At 33.8% G+C, this 22,086-nt stretch overlaps 1 protein-coding gene across 2 annotated transcripts; it reads left to right on the forward strand.

Moving 5' to 3' along the window:
- Nucleotides 1-5,695: 5,695 nt before the first annotated feature.
- On the forward strand, nt 5,696-11,961 carry LOC127097959 (uncharacterized). 2 transcript variants are annotated; one of them, XM_051036458.1, is made up of 13 exons: nt 5,696-6,119; nt 6,599-6,708; nt 6,802-6,912; nt 7,962-8,019; nt 8,697-8,786; nt 9,306-9,400; nt 9,587-9,640; nt 9,812-9,931; nt 10,396-10,453; nt 10,535-10,649; nt 10,903-10,972; nt 11,342-11,413; nt 11,525-11,961. In XM_051036458.1, exons 1-13 carry the CDS (start codon nt 5,942-5,944, stop codon nt 11,639-11,641), a joined length of 1,248 nt encoding a protein of 415 aa, XP_050892415.1. In that variant the 5' UTR covers nt 5,696-5,941; the 3' UTR covers nt 11,642-11,961. The 2 variants fall into 2 exon arrangements, with proteins under 2 accessions (XP_050892415.1, XP_050892414.1); XM_051036457.1 differs by having other exon boundaries at nt 5,698-6,119; nt 9,812-9,949.
- Nucleotides 11,962-22,086: the final 10,125 nt, after the last annotated feature.

Genomic DNA, 22,086 nt, shown 5'->3' on the forward strand with positions numbered 1-22,086 from the left:
ACGTGTTAGACCTAGGACGATTGTTCTACTTACGCTGGTTGAATATGAATAGGAGACCTCGAGTAGTGACATAAGGAATTAACGTTATATACATAGTCTAACCCTGCTTACGCTGGAAAACTAGGGATAGAAAGCTCTGCATAGTGGTTAACGAGTTATTTTATGGGGGACTGCCTATAACAGTTTTGTTAATTCGCCGTGAGATTATAAGGATACGACCATTCATACAAGACATCATACATCAACAAGAGAGGATAAGGGAATTGTAATGCACAACATAATCGTTTTTATTTCTTCTGTTTAAAGTCGTAATTTGTTTTCCGTCTAAAAACCTGAAAACTCCCTCAGTTACTATTTTTCCTTTACCTTGCACAATTGTTGACTTGTTCGAACACAATCCTTGCGGGTTCGACCTTTTATTACTGCGACACTATCAGTAGACTTGCCGAGAAGTCATTAGTTTCCAAGATAACTTTCCAGTTGTCTCAGTCATAAATTATTTTTTAATTCTTTCAATCTTTCGCATTTACTTTCTTTTTACTCCATTTAAACACCTATATTATCTCATATTTGTTCACATCTCTTCCTTTCCTTTCAACTCTTTATCTTCAAATCCATCACGTTCTCCTTCTTTTGATCCTAAAACCTTCTGGAAAATGTCTCTCAACACTAGACGCACATGTTATGAATTTATGGCGAGCTTCTCTAATATAGAAGATTGTGATAGTCGATAAAGTTTTGAAGGAAAAAGCCCAAACATAAAAGTCTAAGTGGCTAAGGCGTTTAGTAACAGCAGTTGTCATAGTCAATCAGTTGTGTGACGCATGTGATTCACTCCTTTTGGAGTCATAATGGGAGGAAAACTCCATAGTTTAAACACTTGTTTAGAGCACATATTGATGTTCATGTGCAATCTAGTTTTCCTCCTCTGGGTTTTCCCCCGTCTTCTCTTCTTTTGTTTTTCCATTTTTATAAGTATTTTCTTGTTTTCCCTTTCCTTTTTCCTTTTTCCATGTACGTTTTTCTTCTTTTCTCGCCCTCCCATATTTTCTATTCTTGTTGTCAATATTTTTTGATTTATGGTAAAAGAGGGAGAAATAAGGTTTGATTTTGATTGGTTTTATCCAACGATCAATCCCGAACATCCATAAATCTGGATAAAATTTCTTGTAATTATGATATTATATCAATGAATGAAATTTCCTTCTGATTTATCTTTCTTTCTTATTTAATTTATTTATGTTATACTTGAATGAATACCAATAAATGTTCTGTTATATTCGATTCTAAGTCTTATATTTGTTATATCCCGGAATCTTGTTGTGTATGTTAAAATATCTGAATCTTATCTTACTGAACGATTTTTAAAAAATTTATATTTAATTCTAAGTCTTAAATTCAGGGGTAGCTTGCAAACCTAACTCTGAATTTTAGATGATTGTTAGTGGGAGCTTGCAAACCTCACTCTGAACAATCAAGCTAAATTTTTTTTAAGTCTAAATGTCAGAGGGAGCTTACGAACCTAACTCTAAAGTTTAGATGATTGCTTATTGAATAAAATTGTTCATCAAAATACAATTATTTGTCATCATAAAAAAGGGGGAGATTGTAAGAACAAGTTTGGTTCTACATCTACATATCTTAAGTTTTGATGATAACAAAAGGTAGAAGAACAATTTTATACACTATCTGTGTGTTCAAGTGTGTATATCTACAATGTCTAAAGAAATAGATTATGATTGATAGTCAAATATGTAAAAGAGCCAACTCTGGAAAAAAAGGCTGAAGCAAACAAAGTCAAGCAGCGGGTTTATAAAGTCAACATTACTTCAAAGAAACTTTTCAGAATGATTATGTCAAAAGACTATGTTAGATCAGGCTTCTTAACTTTGATCCTAGAGACACTTTGAATATAGAAACTTTGGACTCTGATATAAGAGACTTTGAAGTCTAGACGTCATAAATATCCAAATTAGTGTTCATAGGCTCAAATAGGTTCCAAACTCTGAATATTTCATCATGTATGCCAAGATATTATTCTAGAGTATTTTAATGGGTGAATAGTTACTATGTGTTGTGCTAATCAAACGTCAAATCAATAAGTACTTTTTCAAACGGCTAGAAAAAGATTTTCTAGCTACCAAAGATTTTTTGTTGTACCTACCTACTCGACAACAAATGTGTACCTGGAAGAAAACGCCAATCTTATCCTCTAACATATATATTCTTCCTATATAAAAAGGCCAAAGGATTTGCATTAAGCGGGGGCATGAAGGAAGATGCACGAAGATGCATGAAGATGGATAATGGTGGATGATTACAAAAGAAAAAGGCTTCAAAGTTGAGACTTCATAATGGAGAAGATCCATTAAAGAAAATCATTTATGCAGAAAAGAAAAGAGAAAAGAGAAACTTTACACTTACATCCATCTATTTCATATCTTGCTTTAGTGTGAAACTCTGATTGTAATTTTGTGTAAGTTGCTTATCAAGATGCAAACTCTGTAAACACAAAACTTGTTATTGTAACACTGATTTTATTCCTCAAGCGACCAGGTTGATTAGGCTCTTGAGAAGTCAATGACCTTTAGATTTCTTAGGGTCCAGTTGGGTCAGAAATCTTAAGAAATCAGTGACAGGTTGTCATTAAGGATTAAATCTTCTTAAGCAACTAGGTTGGTCAGGCTCTTGAGAGTCAATAACCGTCAAATTTCTTAGGGGACCAGTTGAGTCATAATTCTTAAGAAATTAGTGACACGTTATCATTGTTCTTATAATCAATTTGATTATTTGATTAAGTCATTTTCTAAGGTGAAGTCACTCTGACGAGTGAACTGGAGGTAATCTAGTTAACAGTGAATCGGGATAAAAATCCTTGAATATTTTATAACTGTGTTTATTGTTTTGGATCGTGAAAATCTATCATTCTAGAAACTCAATTAAACCCCATTTTCTTGTGCTTGTTAATCCTTCATACCTTATATAATTCAAATAGTTTAATATTGTAGTCTTCATGCATTGTTGCAATCATCATCATGTACACTTGGAAGTTAAATTTTTTAAAGCTTGAACACGTAATGTTCGTTTATCTTTTCAATGACAATATTAACACAATTAAACTACTAGACATTCACTAAGTTTTTGAAAAAACGTATTGATTATAAATTGGACAAATGATGAATATTTAATCAAGTTATAAATGACTTTATACAATGCACCGAAATAATTCCATGGAAGTCATAAAGATTTTACTCTTATACTCTGTTGTTATTTCAACTAAAGTGCACACCATTCTCGTTATTAACTGTATATCGGACAAGTATTATCTCATCTAATAATTCATAAAAGGTTTGTCCATCGCCGTTTTTAAATGACTTCTGAAAAAATGATACCATTACTCACAATCTAAAACTTCAATCATGGTTGCACTCATTGCAATTTAGAAATCCGTAAAAAATTTCTATATCAATTATGAAATGCATGCCGTTTAACTTATCAATTAATCTGCATCAAAAATCATCATAGAAATTCTCTGGTATGAGAACCATCATCGGTGTAAATTCTCACTTGATACCATCACTCACACGAACATTCAACTAGCATTGCATTTTAGAAAAACCAAAACTAATGTATTTCCTCCCTCCCACAATGGTGATCAATTTGAAATAAAATTCCAAAATAAATGATATGTTTTAATTTCCAAAAGATATTTTTCAATTTTATCTTCTAATTAATATTATTTTCATCATTTCCAATACATAATAAAGGTACTTTAATAAAAATATTATTCTCTCTCTTTTATTTATTCATTTTTCTCAATATGTGTGAAGTTGTCAACTGCGCCACTCATTGTGGGACGGAGGGAGTATGTATCAATTATCAAATGTAAATTGTTTAATTTTGAAGGTGATAAAAATACACAAGAAGGTGTGTGGTGTGTGTGTGTGGGGGGTGGGGGGAGGGGGGGGGGGGTGAATTGTGTATGCTAATTCTTTTTCAACTTTTGAAAAATTAGCTCTAGAATCTGAACAAGTTTAGAGTCTAAACACACAATTAGGTTGCAACAGAATGATAAATAATAAAAAACAAAAGTAAATCACTGCTCAATCAATCCTTAAAGAGACTACCATAAGCAATCCTGCAAGACACTTCTGCTCAATCACACTTAAAAGAGACTTCACCGCTCAAGCACACAAGAAAAAGATTTCACTGCTAAAGCAACCTTGCAAGATACTTTCTCTACTTTGAACAAATAGTTTAGTAGAAATAATTATAACTATACTTTGATAAAGAATCATAAGTATAGAAACATTGCAACAACTACAATGTTTCTAAACACTTAAGGTTTCTAAGATATACAAAGATAAGAAATCTTAAGAGTTTGTGCAAATTAATAGATGAAACTTTAACTCAAAGTTTATACTCAACGCGTTCTATTAGATTGTGTAGTAGCTGTTAACCTTCCTTCAAATCTTCAGCTCTCTTTTATAAAGGCAGATAAAAGAGTCATTGGAAAGTTGTTTGCACAAGAGAACCTTTTGAAATGCAGGAGCTCCAAGAGAGAGTCGTTGGAAGACAAATCTTGTTAAGATCTTTAATCAAAGTATAATAATATAGTCCACTACATACTAGGTATAAACCAAATGAAGAGGGCAAACTAGACAAGTCACATAAGCTTGTTTTGAGTCTTGCACTAAGAGACTATAGTTGATTTTTACCCAAAGTTTGGTGTTGACAAGATAGGCTTGCTATCGGGACAAAGTACCGACTGAGCTTTTCAAGTTGAGGGCTCTAGAGTCTGAGCTATCACTAAAGGTAAAAGTATCATGACCAAAGTTTGATCCTTCAAAGGCTGGTCTTTCAGAGTCATCAAATTTTGATCCATCAGAATTTGAGACATTCAACTTGTTAACAAATGCTTTCGGCAAGGTCAATTATGAGTAGACTTTAAGTTTTATGATCCTGCACACTTGAACATATGTTAGTATATCCAATTGTTCTTTAAGTACATTGTTATCATCAAAATCAAGGGATATGAACAAATCTTGTTCCAACAAACTTCTCCATGAACATGCATCTAAAATCATAAACCATATTCTTTGGTTTCAGAGCCATCAACAATGATACCATTACTCACACGTGCATTTAATCAGCCTCACGCGTGCATTCAATTAGCCTTTAATTCATTGCAATTTAGAAAATCGAAACTAATGTTTGTATCAATTATCAAATGCAAACTGAAGTAGGAAATGACGCGTGTCGAAGTAAAAGTCATACGTCAAATATAATTGACATGATTTGTGCAAGTTTGACGTCCAATTTCATAATAATTATTATTATACCTTTTCGGATAGGATCGACTCACGAGTCCAACACATGCTTTTTAAGCCATCCAACTTCATCTTAGACTCAAAATAATATTTTAATATTATCATTAAATAGAGATAAGCCATCCAACTTCATCTTAGACTCAAAATAATATTTTAATATTATCATTAAAAAGAGATTTAAAGTTGTTGATAAATAATGAAGATATTTGATATACTAATTCTTCATCAAATATTGTTTACAATTTTTTTTTCCGAAACATGTAACATAAATCGATGAAAGGATATGTACTTTGGTTTTTTTATATATAATTAATAATTAATATATTTTTATCAACTTTTTGCATAATATTAATCAAATTTATTAAATTCTGTTTTTTTTTTTTTAATAAAGTAACCATCTCCCCTTCGTTCCATCAATTATCATCGATCCAAACATAACTTCAACAAAATCACTTAAAATCTCTTCCTCGAATTACTTAAAAAAATCCAAACTATAATCAAACGGAAAATCGCAAAGAAAACAAAAATCCAAGATCGATCAAGAAGTATTTGAGTTAACTTGAGTTTCTGGGCTTCAAAGTACAAGAACTGAACTAAGCTTGTAGAGAGAGATGAAGAATTCAGGCGGCGAAGAAGAAGAAGCAACAGCATTGTCAAGAGCTGCAAAATCCACAGACGAACTTTACCTTCTTCGAGACACCTATTTTCCCCAAAACCCTATCGATAGAATCTTCAAATTGCAAGAACTTTCCGATCTCATTCTCAATCTCCTCGATTCCGTTCCTCCAGGTACTTCCCTTTCTTGTTTAGGTCTTGTTTGGATAAACAACTTAATTTAGTGATTGTTCTTGTAACATGTTAGGGTTTATGAAAATAAGCTAAAAACAGCTTATGCTGGTTGATAAGCTCATATAGGCTAATTAATTAATCTTGATATGCTTGCTGAGAAATTGCTATACGGTTACTTAGAATGGAATCTTGCACTGTTTTGATCTTTGAAGCATGGACACCGGAAACACGTCACACGTCGACACCGGTAATAATTTGAAATAATGAATAAGTTAAACTTAATCTCAAGTGTAATAATCTCAAGTGTGAGTGTCGGTTTTGGACAATGACACAGACACACCTTTTTTCAAAGGTGCCGTCGGTGCTACAGAGGTTTTGATCAATATTTCAATGTATGACTCTAGGAAGTAAGAAATATTCTCCATTATCTCGTTTGTTTCATTTTAATTTGTTATTGAAGTTTTGTCTCCTTTTTCCAGAAGAAAGAAAATCACCTACGCAACGGGCAGTATTTGAATATCTTAAAGGGAAAGTGTTAGATGTATATCCTGAATATAAGAAAGAAGCTGAGGATCATCTATCAAAAGCTGTAAGCAGGACTGAATTATTAGTTTATGTGATTTACTGTCTTTCTATTGTTCTTTAAGTGATTTATTTAAGTAATGCTTCTTCTGTGGTGCAGGTTAAGTTGAACCCATCTTTTTCGGATGCTTGGCTTTGTTTAGGAAACTGTATTTGGAAAAAAGGAGATTTATCTTCAGCAAAGAACTGCCTCAATCTTGCGTTAAACAAGGTAACAACGGATTGTGGATTTTCATGATAGATATTGAAATTGCCTTTTTTCTTTTTAAGAATATTTGCAATCTGTTGCTGATCCTAGGATCTTTTTGTTTTAATCCCCATAATGATCAAGTATGAACTTAGTCTCCGCACTGCATTAGTTTTGATTTAAATCATTATGTTCATAATAGAATAATAGAATTCTATTATGAACTTAGCTGTGAGGAAGAATGTTTGGATCTTAAGGGATGCATGTTTTCATTAGATTTTGTTAGAATCTGAGATTTCGGGGTCAAATCCTATGTGATTTGGTCCCCCCTAGGAGGATGAGAATTTTGAGGATATAGTTGAAGAAACACGATGGTGTAAGTCTTTCCTCCAGTTGCTATTCTCTCTATTTTTAGATGTATGAATACAATCTTAATTTCCGGAATTTTTGGTATTAGAGTAAGAGGCAGCTGCCTATTTCCAAAAGAAGTTTATGCTTATATTACCAGAACAGTTTATATATAATTTGTGTTGATAAAGCCTATGGAATGGAACAAATAACTGTGAACGTGTGTGTCAAACAGGGCTTAAAACAAGTGAATTTAGTGGTTTGTATTTACTTGTCAGTGATTTTTATGCACAAACTGGTTGTTTTTATTGATGAAAATTGGAAACTGTAAATTTTGTATCAGTTACATAATTTATGTAATGATTTTGATACATGTTGAGTTGTTTATTCTTTTTTCTCCATACTTTTAAGTTATTTCACTACATCTTGAGTTGTATATTCTTTCTTTTTCATGCTCTTAAGTTATTTCACTGCCTCTTTCTGGCTTCTTAAGAGTCTGAGTAATACTAATGTCACTTTTATAAATCATGGTTAACAAAAAATAGTTCGGCTCTTAGTTTTTTGGTATTAGGTGTGAATCTCCAGAGGATCTACTTTAAGAAAAGGACGTTTGTTATATTTAAATATCTTTTGCATTTTCTCCCGAGTCTCAGTATCATTTTACTCTGGTGGAGATCCTGTGTATTGAACTGATCAGTGATGATAGATATTGGTTACTTATGTAGGGTCCTGACAAAAAGATTCTTTGCCAATTATCAATGCTTAAAAGAAAAATGTCTCAAGGTAAGGGATTCGGCTCTTATCTTTTACTGTTTTAAGACTTACTGTTTTTCAATTGTCCTAATTTCTTTAATCACTGTTATTTGGATTTAGCTTTTTAGCCCTTATCTACATATATAATATGACGGAGTGTTATTTTATACTAACAAATCCATGATTTGACTATATAGATACTTAGTTTTAATCCGTTCTTAATGCAGCAGCTAGAAAAAATATCCCTCACTCACCATAGAAATGGGCACAAAATCCTTCTTGAGATTTTATAATTGTAGAAAATATGTTTTATTTCTTACGAGAATGCAATATGTTATGATTGCCTGCAGTTATACAAAGCTGCCTTATTAGTTGTCTCACAAATATGATTATTTGTAGAAATGAGAAAGAAACCCGTAGTCTTGATGTACAGAATATATTTGCAAGTAGTTGTTTTAGTTTGCTTTATTTATGATTCCCCAAAATTTGAGCGTACACAATTGTATTGTGTATGCATGAAAATATGAAGGGAGAGTGTGATGACAGTGGAAAAGTGGTGCACCTGAGAATGGTATAGAATATGTTTTCAAGCTGTTACTTTAGTCTGTTTTATAATCCACAAGAATTTGAGCATGAATACTTGTATGCTGAAAAATGAAAAACTGGGATGCAATATTATTTCATCTCTGTGTTTGGTATGAAATCAGGTGCGGATAATCAAGCAGAACTTGTTGATGAAAGCATTCAACATGCCAAGGAAGCAATTGCTTTGGATGTCAAGGATGGGGACTCTTGGTGTAAGATATTTAATTAGTTGCTGTTATTATTACTATTGAATATATTTGTATATATTAAAACTGAACTTTGATGAGACTTGATTTATTGATTATATATATATTCTTGTAGGAAGCAAGAAAACTAATCATTAATTTGATATGGCAGTTTTAGGTAGTGTTTGTATAACTATGCCAAATTTTGACCTATTACTCCCTTCAAACCAGTTTTTCAGTCATTTTAGATTTTTATTTTTGTCTCAAAAACTTCGGTTCTTTTAGGAAACCAAGATACAGTCATACATATTTTTCCCTTGATACCCCTAGAAAACCCAACCTTTGATGTTTAAGTTTGCAAACAAAGAGTTTCATAGTAAAGAGTTTGTGGTGATTGAATGTAAGAAACCAGTTATTCTTTTCTGGCTGCCCTAAGAGACTTGCTCCTTAATACTTTTAATCCTGGTCCTTGTACATTGTTTGTGACCGAGCATGCCACTTTTTTTGTCTTTCATACACCATCTGACTATATAGTCTTCTTGACAGATAATCTTGGAAATGCATACCTTACGAGTTTTTTTGTCACTGGAGGTTTGGATCATAGCAGACTTTCACATTCTTTAAAAGCATATCAAAATGCTGTGAGTATGAAGAATAATTGTTTAAATTTTAGTTGCAATAATATGCATATGATAGAAATGTATCATCCTTTTGATTACGTTTTACTCTTAAGTACATGGAGATTATTGTTATTTATATTTAGTACTAGTGAATTGGCTTGTTATTTAAATGTGTGGAAGACCTGATGTTTGGTCAACATGTACCAGGAGAAAGATGAAGGGATCAAGTCCAATCCAGATTTTTACTTTAATAGTGCCACTGTAAGTTGCATTTCTATTCTATATCAGAGAGGATTTTTTCCCCATGTAACTTAGGTGTCATATTTGTCTTTATCAGCTACTGCCTTCCAGAATTCATGTAAAAGAGTAAAATTTAATTGTCAAAATCACATATAAAGCATGAATCGTGTATTGGGTAATAACTTGTTTCAGGCTAACAAATATCTAGAGAACTACGAGAGGGCCCTCAGTGGATTTGAGGCTGCTGCTTTGAAGGATCCAGGTCTCAATGCTGCAGAGGAGGTTCAGAAAATCGTTAATATACTTGACAAGGTGTACAATCTTTTGAGGGTAATGAAATTTTCTTTGCCCATGTTGTAATAGTCAATGCCATTAATTTGTTGATAAGCTTTTTTTTCCTAATACCTTGATATCTTATCATATGGGGATCTTTTTCAATTTTGCTATCTTCTGAAATACCATTTGTTTTCCTTTTAAAAGAGATGGGCTGTAGTCATCACATGTGTTTGGTTCTACGATGAAAAAATTAATTCAAAGTGATTGAACAGTAAATTTCAGTGTAAAAATCACGTTTAGACTCAAAAACTACCAATTCTAGCTTCAAGTAGAATCAATTCTGAAAAACATAATTAGTTCGACCCGAGGGCAACCAAACATGTCAAAGTCAATTCTATCCATCCAGAATCAATTCTAAGTGCTCCAACCGTGAAACCAAACATACATCATTTTATTTTGAGGGAGGCAGCTGATTTTTATATACTATTTATTATGTACAGGTACATGTAAGAGCTAAGCGAATGGCCTCTTTGGCAGCATCATTGGCTGCTGTAAATTGTAAGCAATGTTCTGGCATCATCTATAGTATATTATTTTAGTAATATACTGAATTGATTCATGTTTGCATTCTGGTGCAAGTGAAATCGCCATACAGAACAGTTACCATAGATCTTCTGTCAGAGGGCCTTAATAGAGCTCTAGCAGTAGAGGGGAAGGTGCTATTCTCTATTAGTAGTGAGGGTGTTGCTCCCCTGTAAGTCTTCGGCCCCAGAAACATATTTTTCACTGTTTATAATCTTTTGTTTAAGCAATAACCCATTTTGAAAAATAACAGCACCTTCTAACATGTTTTTCATCGTGTTTCAAGAAAATACCAATCATGTTTGGGGGTACTGTAACTTTTCAGAATATATTTACGTGCCCTTTATGTTAATAATATATCTTGAGAATAGTTGCAATGAATGCAGAAATTGGACCTGGATGATCTTTTTCTTGTCATTTTGCAGATACTATTTGCTCTGTGATTCAAACCAAACTTGCTTTGTTCTCTCAGTTTATGGTGTACACCAGGATGTGGTAAGAATTGCTAGTGAAGTTTTATGACTTCCTCTCTTGTTTTCTTCCTAGTCATGTTTTTCAAAGAGTTAAAAATAGTTATGTAATGTCTATATGTTAGTTTTCCGCTTATTTTCATAAGTTTGTCAAAATAATTTATATTTATCTTTATCTTCTCTTCATTTATAAAAAAAAACAGCTTATACATATTATCTTATATGATAAACTTTTATCAAATAATTGTTTAATTAAGCTATTTATCTAAGCACACCGAGTACTTATTTGCTGAATAAAATTTTGGGGCAATTTTTTTCCTTCCCTTTCTACTGTTATAGTTATCAAATGAAGAATTAATGTAGTATTAAATGAGCCCTTGTCAATGTCATCCAGATTAAAGGAGGAGACCAGCTCACATTGCTTGATCCTTGTTTTCGCGACGTTGATTTTACCTGGAAGGAGAAGGTACACTTTTATCAACGATATTCTTGATTTATTTGTTAATTCCTCTTTGTAACAAAACAAGTCATTCTGATTAAGGGTTTTACGTTGCCTCTTTGATTTATTTAAAAATAGCATTACCAGTTCAAATCTATACGCACGGATTTCTATGAGCAAATGCTTGTTAATGGAAAAGCTCTGACTCCTCAGCAAGCTATTCGTTCATTGATAATCGCACAACATAAACCATGAACAGATCACTGCTAGATAGATATGTACTCTACTTCTGCTTGTCTTTGGTTGATGGTGAGTTGTGATTGTATGCTGTGGATATTTAGTTGATACATGTATAGAGGTGCATTTATTGTCCAAGTTGTGGGTTACAAACACAGAATAGGAAAAGATACTCGAGTGTAAAGTTTCACATTTGATTTTCTAGTTTTACATCAAGTTTATTCTTTTAATTTTTTAAAAATCTTTTTGATGCTTCGGAACAACTGGCTTATTGTAATATTCTTGTAGCATGTTGTATTCTAGTGTAATCTTGCACATTATCTTTTAAAACTCATTCATTTTGACTAGAGAAAGAGTGTAAAATGGTTGGAGTTAAATGTATTTAAGAGTTGTATATAGACATCAATCAAATATTGAATTATTGAATGAACTTCCAAAAGTTAAGGACCTTGTAATCAACAAATTTAAAATTTCCTATTCATGTTTAGACTAGCTCTACATATAAACTAATGAAAAAATGCCATTCTTACACTAAAAATTACAGTATTTCACTATTAAAATATTATAATAATAAAATAATATTTTTAAAAGAATATAAGATTATTATTTTTTTGATTAAGAGGTACCGATATAAAATCATGTGATTAATTAATTTCATAACTTGATTAAACAATATTTTATATTTCTTTAACAAACTTTTTTATTATTAAAAATTAATTTTAATATTTGGGCATTTATTAATTAATTTTATAATTTAATTAATTAATTTTTTTTATTTTATTAATTAATTTTATTTTATAACAAAATTATTTTTAATCATTGTGGGTTTAAATTTCATTAATCAACTTTTATTACTAAAAGTTATTGTTCATTTCACTAGGGTATTATTCGCCATCACTTTTTACCTGAATAATATTGTTCACTATTCACATTTTTGTTAACCATATTTTTGAATAGTGAATACATAGATATAAGAAAGAGTGTATGAATAACATACATGCTTACAAAAAATTTAAAATGATTAAAATACTATTCTAATTTGTATTAAATAAGTTAATTTTTAAAAGTCTACAAATTTATATTTGTAAAAAAAAAAAATGTACTTTTACAGAATATTTAAGGAAGCATAATTTTTTTATAGAAAATGGAAAATATTCAAAATCTTAATTGAAATACTTGTCTAAGCTAGAGAAGTTTTTTTAATCTTTTAGCTCCATTTAATTTTTCAGTTTTATAGTTCCTCTATTCAACTATGATAGGTTTTTTTTTCCTTCAGACTTTGGCCTATGTGATAAATGAAAAAGTTGAGTTAGCACTCAATAGTGTCTTGATTTATTTTCTTATTTTAATAATATAGTGTTTTAATTTATAAAAACAAATTAAAACCTTAAAACAAAATCAAGATCCCTAAATCTCGTTCATCCCCTTTCATTCGTCACCTTCATCCACCTAAATCATCTTTTAGTTTCGTTGTTCAGCACAAACAAAGATGTTTATCCTATTTCGTTGATCAACACATGTATATCATGTTTCGTTGTTCAAGATATTCAGAAGATGAATAACCCTTCCAATTTGTCGAAAAACAAAGAAGTGAAATATTGTTTGAGGTATGTGAAATGCTTTTTATATTTTGGGTTTAGGGTTTTTTGTTTTCTGGGTTTAGGGTTTGCTGTAATATATCTGTCATTTCTAGGTATAAGTTATGATTGTGCATTTTATTTTATTTTCCAGGCCATCTCAGAACCGTACAATTAGGTTAAGAATTCATCATAGTGGAAAACTAGTAGAAACACCTGTCAAGTGGTACATTAATTGAGTAATCTCCGAAATGAATTGGCAGTGGGATGTGGACTATATGTCCTATATGGAGCTAGAAGGAATGATAAGAAATGAGGGATATACTAATATCAAGTGTTTGTGGCTTTAGACCCATTAATTGTGATGCTGGTGTTCTTAAGTTTATTGAGGATGCTAATGTGTTTGAATTGATAGATGTGTATGTAGAGCATGCCATTAGTAATCTTGAAATGATAGATGATGCAAAATTAGTTCATGATTATGCTAAGGAAGTACACTTTAATGATGAATTTGCTCCAAATTCTGATGGTGATGAAGTAGAACTTGACAGGGTTGATGATGATGTGCAAGTTAGGAGTGAAAATATTGAGGATGGGGTGTAGGTAGGGAGTCAAAATGTTGAGGATGGAGTACAAGTAGAGAGTGAAAGTATTGACCTAGGCTATGTTAGAAGTGCAGATGATTTGGACAGTGTTAGTGACACTGGATATGAGCATAGTGATGGGATTGATGATATGGATTGGACCACACTCCTACCTTCTGATAAGTTAGTTGATAAGGTGAACAATTGTAATGTGGATGGTGACTCTGATATGTTGCATACACCTCCTGCTAGTGATGATGAGGAGGAACATGAGAGGTTTCCAGCTTATAAAAGTGGAGAGGCCTCAAATTTCAACTAGGTATGATGTTCAACAACAAAGAGATGGTTAAGGATGCTTTGAAGGAGTATGCAATGGAGATGATGAAAAATGTTGCTTTGAATAAAAATGATTGAAAAAGGTTGGTAGTAAAATGCATGGATGGTTGCAAGTTCTACATGAGAAATTCTAAAAGCGCAGGGAACCAATTTTGCCAAGTTGCAAGTCTAGTTGATGAACACAAATGCCATAGAATTGCACATAATAGGCAAGCAAAGACAACATGGTTGACCAAGAAATTTGCACATATTCTAAAACACATCCCTGACATGAAACCAATGGGATTGATTATTGAAGTTGTTGATAGATGGGGAGTAAAGTTGTCCCATGATCAGACATATAAAGCAAAAAGAAGGGCTATGGATTTGATCCAAGGTGTTGGTATGGACCAATTCACCCATTTAAGACGTTATGCACAAGAGTTACTAAAGTCAAACCCTAATAGTAATGTAGTGGTGCAATGTGCTGAATCTAATGAAGGTCATGTATTTGAGAGGATTTATGTATGCTTGGATGCTTGTAAGTCTGGATTTACAAATTATTGTAGGCCACTAATAGGTTTGGATGCTCGTTTTTTGAAAGGACATTGTGATGGACAATTGACGACAACTGGGGGGGGGGGGGGGGGGGGGATGGGAATAACAAGATATATGATATTGATTATGTTGTTGTGGAGGCCGAGACAAAAGACTCTTGGGAATGGTTCGTCAGCATTCTAATGGAGGATATAGAAAGCATAAACCCTAGGGAATATACTTTCATTTCATACCAACAAAAGGTAACTTTTTAATGTAACATCCTTTTTCTTTCAATGTATAAGTTTTACTGAATATAGTGTAATATCATATTGCTTGTCACTTTATATTATTTTTAGGGTCTAGTACCAACAGTGTAGAGTGTGAGTGCACACGTGGAGCAACGCCTTTGCATGAAGCATCTATATGGGAACTAGAAGAAGAGATATCGTAGGTTGGAATTGAAAGAGGTTATGTGGAGTGCAACAAGGGCTACAACAGTTACAGCATGGGAGGGGGCAATGCTAAGGATGAAAAAGCTTGAATGAAGCTGCTTTGAAGGAAATGAAAGATATTCCCGCACAACACTGGAGCAGGTCACATTTTAGGACTTATTCTAAATCTGACCTATAGGTAAATAACATGTGTGGGGTTTTTAACAAGGCAATTCTAGAGTATAGAGATAAACCAATCATAACTTTGTTATGAGGGATTAAGCATTATTTGACTAAGAGGTTAACTAGTCAGAAGGATACATTGAGTAAGTATAATGGTGATATTTTCCCTAGAATACAGTTGGTGCTTGAAAATAATAAGAAGGTTGCTTAAAATTGGATACCTACATAGCATGGTGATGATGATTTATCCATATATGGTGTGACAAATGGAAACAAAACATATCTTTTTAATCTAAAACAAGAGACATGTGCTTGTAGAACATGAGATTTTAACTGGAATCCCATGTTGTCATGCCATAACTTGCATATGAAAAAACAAGAAACAACCATAAGAATATGTCTCAGAATATTACAGGTTTGTGTCAAAAAATGTGTATTGGTTATTGTCATAAAATGTGTAATGGATATTGTCATTTTGTGCATAAAATGTGTATTGATTATTGTCATTCTTTCTGTAGGAAGACTACTTTTAAGAAGACATACTCACACATAATTTTCCCTACCAATGGACCATAATTGTGGCCTCTTGATGACCAAGTAGAAATCAACCCACCAGTGATGAGAAAGGAAATTGGTCTCCCCAAAAATATGTGCAACAAAGTCAATGATGAGCCTAGAAACACACACGTTCTTTCTAAGAAGTTGTCAATTGTTACTTGTCATAATTTCAGGTTACATGGTTTACATCAGGGTTGTTTCAAAACCTCATCAACTAAACAACAACAACACAACATGGTTGACTCAAACTAAAGAACATAGGTAATTCCTAATTCATTATACTTGTAGCAACTAGTCTTATTAACAACACAATGATCATCCCAATTGTAAACTTCAACTAGATTTATTCCACATCTCTGTGTATTGTTTAATTTTTTTTTGTATTGTTTAACTTTTTTTTTGTATAAACTTCAACTAGATTTATCCCAATTGTAACAACACAACATGGGCACCTCTGTGTATTGTTTAATTTTTTTTTGTATAAATAGATGGCTTGGGTGATTCATTTTTCCACATCTCTTTTCATTATATTGCAAACATATTTCGTATTCGTCGCCGCTATGAAAAAATGATTTATTCGAGAGAGAAACCTCTGATGGAGATGATGTTTTGGAACATATGTCGTTTCGAGCAACTAAAGAGGGAGTTGGATCATTGGTTAGATGGAAACATATCTGAAGGGGGAAACTAAAAGTATTAAGAGACTCAATGGCTTACGTGGTTGGGTGCGAGTAAAAAATGATAAGGATGCTAGGGAAGTGATGTTTGGATCAGATGACATCAATTTGATTGTTGTAATCAGTTAGAAATGTTGTTTTTAAATGTTGTGGTTAAGTATTTTATTTTGTGTTGATATTTGTTGTTTGTGTTGTTTATTTAGACTTGTTCGGTTTTAAGTGTGTTTAGGTTGGAGTGATGTTTGCTGTCAACCTTGTTGTAACAAAAAGTTATTAATATATCAAAATCAAAGGTTACAAAAATTGAAATGAGGTACTAAGTTATGATGCAGAGGTTGCTCCTAGATTGGGATATTTTTTCTTATTATGTCCCGGTTGACGACATATACTACATAATCTTATCATTTTATCAGCCGTATCCATTTTTGTTCTAATACACGTGTTGTTTGACCGTCCTTTTTTCTTTCTTCTCATCTCATCGTTGTGTCAAACTATGTCCCATTCATATGGAGGTCAGTATTCCTCCATTGTTGCACTAAGAAGCTTTCGTTATAGACATTCATGACGGTAATGGTCTTGTAAACATCGGATAGATGGATGTAAGTGTCCTGGCGAGTATGGGTGCATGCCGCAATGACATGGGAGCAAGGGATACGGAAGGCCTGGAACTTTCCACAATCGCACCAACTTCTGTTTAGTCTGACAACATAAGATAAATTTGGCCTCCCCTCATTGTGGTCCATTTTTCCTGCACACTGAAATTTTGCCTATGACAGTTAAAGATTGTAACCACGCGTGTGCTAGCTTTGATAGTTTCCTATTTCATCATTTTCATACAACATTCACTGAATAATTGACCTGACATTAACACCGCACTCCATCTTTTACCTCTAGTTGTGAAGGTAGATGCCAACCTAAAATAGGTTGTTCTGACCAATGCGGTTATTGATAGATTTCTAATGCCTTTGAATACGCCATTTTCATGAATTCCACAAGGTTTGTTGTCATGTGGCCCCATCGACAGCCTCTGTCAAATGCCCTTGTCCACTGCTCTAATGGTATGTTATCCACCCACCTTCCTACATCTGCATTAGACAAACTAATTTTGTCACGGTAATGTTAAAATGACGACATGTCTAATGCAATAGACATGGGTAGAAGGAGGATTATGCCATATGTTATCATGGTTATTGTAAGCACTCTCAATGGCACCATGTCTATCTGAAATCAAACAGAGATTGACTTGTGGAGCGACATGTGTTCTGAGATGACTAAGGAAGAAACCCCAACCACCAGCGGTTTCACCTTCAACTAGAGAAAAAGCAATGGGAAAGACATTATTATTGTCGGCTTGTGCAACAGTCATAAGCAAAGTGCCCTTGTATTTGTCGTATAACCATGTTCCATCAATTTTAATAATAGGTTTGCAGAATGCAAGACCTTTGATGCATGGTTGAAACTCCCAAAAGAGGCGGTGAAAAATTCTATTTCCAGTAACACAAGTTCCGTCTGGCATAAATGTTGGCAATGTCTTCATAATTGCAACAGTTTCCGATGTGTATGTTTTAAGTGCCCATAAAAACCGTGGTAATTCTTTGTATGAATCCTCCCAGTTGCCGAATACATGCTCAACAACCTTTGTCCTTGCAATTCACGCTTTCTTGTAAGAGAGAGTATAATTATATTGTGTGAGGATATGAGATATTATTATACTCACCTTCACTGATGGGTTTTTGTTAACAAGCGGAAAAATGTCTTGACATATCAATTCAGCGCTTAATTTTCGGTGATCTTGTACAACATTAGTGGCAATGCAACTGCGAGGTGGGTCTATATAAGCTATCTCCCAAGAATCGCTTCTCTTCTTGTGAGACGTAGCCAACCGAAACTTGCAAAGGACGTTACGACATTCAATGACATACCTTCTCGAATCAGTGCATTTCAAGGTGAAATTATCAGAGTTATCCATGTGAATTTTTTTGATAGCTCGCACACTTTTGTGCGGAACGTGTCTCCCACTTTTAACTCACCCTCCGATTGTAGATACGGGTTATAAAAAACATTTTCAGATGTTTCATCGTCATGCAAGTCCATGATTGACATATGTTGAGGTAGATTATATACATGACTTGGAGGTAATGGCGTTGGATGATCCTCATCTTCAATGTTGTTGTTCAACATATGATCGACATGTGTCTCGGTTTCTTCTTCTTCATCATCAACGACGTTGACTTCTGCTTTTGCTTCTAGGTCGGCTTCATCTGAGTCTTCTGAATCAAATTCATCAGATTCAGCTTGATTAATTATCTGAGATTGTTGAGATGGTATACTTTGTTGGAGATTAATATATAACTCGACAGAGTTGGAACCATAATGTTTGTGACTAACAAACATATATTCAACATCTTCATCGTCCCACACCTTTAGCGGGTAAAAATTATATTGATTGTTTTCAAAATAAATTTGGATTTTGGCATGTGATTTGTGACACAAGACCATATCCTAGGCAAGATTCTATTCGTTTTTTCAAATGCAAGAAATTTGAATTTCTCTTGATCGTAAATCGGATAGTATCGGTGTTTCAAAAACTAAACGTGTATACATCACACCCATATGTCTCATCGTTGTAGTGAACATTGATAATATATTTGGGTGCAGATGACATAGTAATATAAGGAAGTTGTGTAGGTTTACAATGAATGTGTGTTGGTTTGAGGATGAATCTGAATTTGTGTTGGTATGAGGAAGAGTGTAAATAGAGTATGACATGGCATGCATGCAAGAGCTAGCCTCATTCCATTTGGCGTCTCCTTGCAATTTTTGAACATGGGCGTCAGTCCATATGGCGCCTTGTGTATGCAGGCCTCGAGATTCTGCGTTACATGCAAATAGCCATGCAGCCTAGTGAAAAGACCATGCATGCAACCTGCCACGACCTAGGAAGCGTTAGTCCTTATGGCGCTAGCATTTAACAAATACACGTGCACGCCAATCCAATTGGCGCTAGCTTGCATGCTAAATTTTCCATGCATGAACACTTATGCATGTATCTCATTATAAATAGTCATGCAACTCACCATTTCTTCATCAGCAACAATCACTTCTACATCTGCAACAAACATTCTTTCATCTTTAACAACCACTGTTTCATTTGCAACACTACGACAAGATGTCTCTGCTCACTATGGGTGAATCGCATAGAGGCAGAGTTGTAAACATAGCAACTTATGTAAGCGTTTACTTATTGTCATATTTTTCTAACACATTTTTTTATAAAGTAACTTATTTTGTTGTTTATTTTTAGGATGTTTTTAGGTTTCGAACTCATGTCCATGAATTTGTTGCCATGGACGCGTTGATTCAACCTTATGTCAAACTCGTTGGTTTTGGACATGTAAGCAAAATCATGTCTTGGTCGGTTGATACTAAATTTATTCTTGCATTATGTGAAAGATAGTGTCCCGAGACACACATATTTTGGTTTCCAACCGATGAATGTACCGTAACGTTAGAAGATGTCTATATGTTATTGGGATTTCCTATCAAGGGTAAGGCGGTAAATGGTAAAACCAACTATGCCAATTCAATTTGCATGGACCTCTTGGATGCTGACTTGTTAAATGATAACTCGAGAGGTCAAGGTATACTCCTTTCACGCCTTAAGGCATATTACAACAGCTTACAGTTAGATAAAAATTCTACTGAAGACGCTCGAATAATAAAAACTAGGTGTTATATTATATTTTTAATTTGTTTATTTTTATTTCCCGGAGGTAGTGGTTCTAGTATGCACATATTTACCTTTACTAAGACATATAGATAGAATAAGAAGTTACAGTTAGGGGTCCGCTTGTTTGACTTATCTTTATAGCTCTTTGTGTAAAAATGCACACAAAGACACATCTACATTTTTTGGATATGTTGTTTTGCTCTAAGCATGGGATTGGTTCAGACTACCGTCCCTAGCGCCCGTCAACCACAACCTGTTCCCCTACGTACAAAAGTAAGTTCTTAACAATTGACTATATTTACTTACTTGACTGATTATCATCTCTAAATAATATATTTACTTTTATGGTACAGATGGTCGGCATGTGGTATGAGTTACAACAGATGTCCTAGACATTGTATTACCCAGTATCGCAATCTCTTGGATCACCTCCGACCAACAGATGTATTGCCATTAACCTATTTAATTAGTAATAATTTATTAATTTCTTCTAACAAATTTATAATCTAATATATATTCACATTTTAGTTCATTTGGCGTCCATATCTAAACTTGGGTCATGACCATGAAATCAACGAACAAGACGCGGCTGTTTGGACTGCATGCACACCGATCATAAGATTCACCACTGTGGAGATGCACCATAGTGATCGTGTTAAATTGCAGTTCGGTATGCTTCAACACATCTCAGATCCCCCGACAAATCTCGGAGAATGGCATATACGAAAAGTTAACGACCAATTGAACTTTAACCCTTGGCAAAACTTCGCTAGATTTGAGTGTCGAAAATGGAAGCGCCGACAAGACCATGTCTTAACTGACGCTGTGATTCCAACCGAATAAAAACCAACTCGTAATTATATGGCTTGGTACATATCGGTTGGGTTTGAGTTCCTCGCCGAGGATATGTACCTATACGATCCACGCTAGGTAACTTACACACAAGAAGGTTCAACATCTAGCCCCTAACAACATTGTCAGACCGGTTACTCATAATCTCCTATTCATCAAAATTTCTGGTCCACAAACACACAAACATACGACCCTAACATGTCAAACACTCAACCACATTACCAAAAGCATACTTCGTACCACCACCAACAAGTAGATCATCATCAAGACACCCAAGATCACTATGCATCCAACATATCACCATATCATAGCTGCCTTAGACAAAACACTCAGTGATCATTTAACATCAACTGCTCATCCTCCTATTATAGCCAAGAAGCTCAAACATCACAAAACCAAAACATACAACAACCATATGGCTACCAAACACCACAACAATCATTTCAACATTTCCTCGACGTATCATTCACACCAATGTCCCCCTTCAATCGTCCTGATCGCCCTTTAATAACTCAAACACAACCCAACTACTCTGGCATGGATCACGAACTCAACTATGGTGGTAGCTTCATTGCATACACAGGACTACGCGGATTTGTCTGAATATCTTAGGCAATCTCCTGCAGGTGGTGGTGATGTTCTCGGATCCTCAAATACTCAAACACCAGGGGTGAATCATCAATGTGGGTTAGGATCACGCATTCTGATAGCTAGGGGATGTGGGACCGGAGATCGATTAGGTCATCTTGGTCAACGACATTAGTCTTTTTGGTTAACATATGTAAACGCATATTAATATTAATATCAATTGGTCTGGTTTCGACTTTTATCTAAAATGTAAATTATTTTTCAAAAAAAAAATGAAACACATATAGGTGTTAGACTAATTGGCGCCTCCTTTATAACCTAACACACAGACGCCAATTGAATTGACAACACTAGGTGCACAAATCAATCCAATTTGCGCCACCTCTTTAAATTAGAGAGCAGACGCCAATTCATCTGGCGTCATCTCT

The sequence above is a fragment of the Lathyrus oleraceus genome, chromosome 6 (genome assembly GCF_024323335.1).
Source record: "Lathyrus oleraceus cultivar Zhongwan6 chromosome 6, CAAS_Psat_ZW6_1.0, whole genome shotgun sequence".
Classification (NCBI taxonomy): domain Eukaryota; kingdom Viridiplantae; phylum Streptophyta; class Magnoliopsida; order Fabales; family Fabaceae; genus Lathyrus; species Lathyrus oleraceus.

Bases quoted from the DNA above. Each gene is read 5' to 3' on its own strand.
- LOC127097959 (XM_051036457.1), top strand. From the start codon at position 5,942: ATGAAGAATTCAGGCGGCGAAGAAGAAGAAGCAACAGCATTGTCAAGA. The intron at 10,650-10,902 runs GTAAGTCTTCGG...GTCATTTTGCAG, and splicing joins AGTGAGGGTGTTGCTCCCCT to ATACTATTTGCTCTGTGATT. The intron at 10,973-11,341 runs GTAAGAATTGCT...AATGTCATCCAG, and splicing joins ATGGTGTACACCAGGATGTG to ATTAAAGGAGGAGACCAGCT.